Raw genomic sequence first — 2,192 nt, forward strand, 5'->3', positions numbered from 1 at the left:
TTAAGATGCTCGAGGTGTTGTTGCTCGTTGTCTGAGGCGACTAAAAGGTCGTCAATGTAAGGGAATACAAACGGGAGATCACGTGTAACTTCGTCCATAAATCGCTGGAAAGTTTGCGCGGCATTTCTGAGTCCGAACGTCATAAACGGGAATTCAAATAACCCAAAGGGGGTGATTATCGCAGTTTTTTTAATATCGCTTTCCGCTACCGGAATTTGATTAAATGCTCTAACGAGATCTATGGTAGAAAATATAGATTTTCCATGTAGATTTGATCCAAAATCCTCCAAATAACGAACGGGATATCGGTCAGGTACTGTACGATCGTTAAGGCGTCGATAATCTCCGCACGGCCTAGATTCACCTGACTTTTTTGACACCAAGTGCAGTGGTGACGACCACGGGCTATCTGACGGGCGAGCGATTCCCATTTTCAACATTTTTTCGAATTCATCTTTTGCGATTTTTAACTTGTGCGGAGCGAGACGCCGCGCTTTACTTGAAACTGGGGGACCATCTGTCGTTTTAATATGGTGTACCGTCGCGTGTTTTGTTTGTTTAAATGCACCGTCTGGTCGAGTGATAGACGGAAATTCTTGCAGCAAAGAGATATATGGCGACTGACCGAGAATAGATCTGATTGCTAAAATTTGGGGTGTACTACGGACGCGCCCACGCATGCTTATTCCTGTATTTTCGTCACTAATGAGGTGGTGTTTCAGGTCGACTAGCAAACCATAGTGGCTTAAAAAATCGGCCCCAATTATCGGCTTCGTAACATCGGCTATGACAAAGCGCCATGTAAAATCGCGTCGTAACCCGAAGTCAAGAGTGAGGGTGTGGTACCCATAGGTTTCAATTGGCAAATCTGTTGCGGAATACAACTGGTAACCTACTGGTACTAGGTGTGTTTTAATTCGGGTGCGAGGAAATACTGATAGATCCGCACCCGTGTCTACAAGGAACTGTGTCCCCGTGGTGCGATCTAATAGAAATAGGCGGCGTGATGTTACTGAGGGAGAGTCATTGACCGCCTCTACTGTCCCTCTTTCGAGTTTCCCGAGAACTTACAACCAGGAACACAACGTTGGGCATCTTTACCAAACTTTTTGTGGTAGCGACAGATACCATCTGCTGACAGACGTGTGCGACTATGTGAGGAATTACGCCTACTACGGTACGAGTTGTTTTCCCTACTGCGATTTCGTTGAGTCTTTACATTTAGTGAGTCTAATCGCTTTCGAAGTTCAGCTATTTCTGCGCGCAAGGACTGCTCTTCAGAAACCGTGGCTATAGAGCGTGAAACATTTGGCATCACCTCGTGTATTTTGTCTGCTAACCTGCTAAGATCTTCTAAAGGTGCGTTTGGCTGTGCTGCGAGACAAGCACGTGTTTGGGGTGGAAGTTGTGACTGCCATCTTGCTTTAAGAACGTTGTCTGGCACGTCTGGGCATAAGCTACGTAGATGGCGAAAAAATTGTGAAGGGGTACGATCCCCAATTTGTTCACCGTCTAAGAGTTGGAGCAACTTAGCGTCTTTCGACTTTGTTAGTCGCTCGATAAGACATTGCTTTAGCATCGTATAGGGTGTGGTTGTGGCGGGACATAAAATTATGTCTTCTACCTCTCCTGCGGACTGAGTGTCAATAAGCGAGACTGCGTGATGAAATTGGTCGTGCTCGTCGGTAATGAAGCGAATCCTAAACTGTGCTTCTAGCTGGGCGAACCACAAAGCTGGTCGCTCTGCGGAAAAGGGAGGTGCACGTACTGATACATTTCCAGGCATGTTTGTTGGCGATGAGACAGTGTCTGTTTGCATGGGCGGTGCTACTTCGTTAGGTGTTCCGCTGGCATTCATCGGCATTGCTATTGTATATTTTGCACAATGACGATGGATTTCGATGCGTCCAAAAGAATCAGCTGAAATCACCAGCTAGCAACGAAATATGTGCGTTGGGCAATAGGATTTCTCTCTGCGATACTTTACCGCTGCAAGAAATTGATGAGGTCCTCTTCTTGGTACGGATGCTCGCAGATAAAAATATTGAAATTTTAGAGTATAAACCAATTGAGTTTACCNTGGTTTTTCGAAATATCTCAACCTTAGCGCCACCTAGGAAGACCATTTTACGCTAACATGATTCTACTTACATAGCCAGTATATATTTTATATTTTAAATTAGATATAAGAT

General features: G+C 45.0%; 1 protein-coding gene across 1 annotated transcript; it reads right to left on the reverse strand.

Annotated features, from left to right (window-relative positions):
• Window positions 1–1,036: 1,036 nt before the first annotated feature.
• Window positions 1,037–1,864, reverse strand: LOC108359860 (uncharacterized). Its single transcript, XM_017611929.1, has one exon. It carries the CDS (start codon window positions 1,862–1,864, stop codon window positions 1,037–1,039), a length of 828 nt encoding a protein of 275 aa, XP_017467418.1.
• Between the last annotated feature and the right edge of the window lie 328 nt (window positions 1,865–2,192).

The sequence above is a fragment of the Rhagoletis zephyria genome, unplaced genomic scaffold (genome assembly GCF_001687245.7).
Source record: "Rhagoletis zephyria isolate East Lansing unplaced genomic scaffold, Rhagoletis_zephyria_1.1 Rzeph_scaffold_00482, whole genome shotgun sequence".
Lineage (NCBI taxonomy): Eukaryota > Metazoa > Arthropoda > Insecta > Diptera > Tephritidae > Rhagoletis > Rhagoletis zephyria.

Coding starts and splice junctions, on each gene's coding strand:
- LOC108359860 (XM_017611929.1), bottom strand. CDS start 1,864: ATGCCGATGAATGCCAGCGGAACACCTAACGAAGTAGCACCGCCCATG.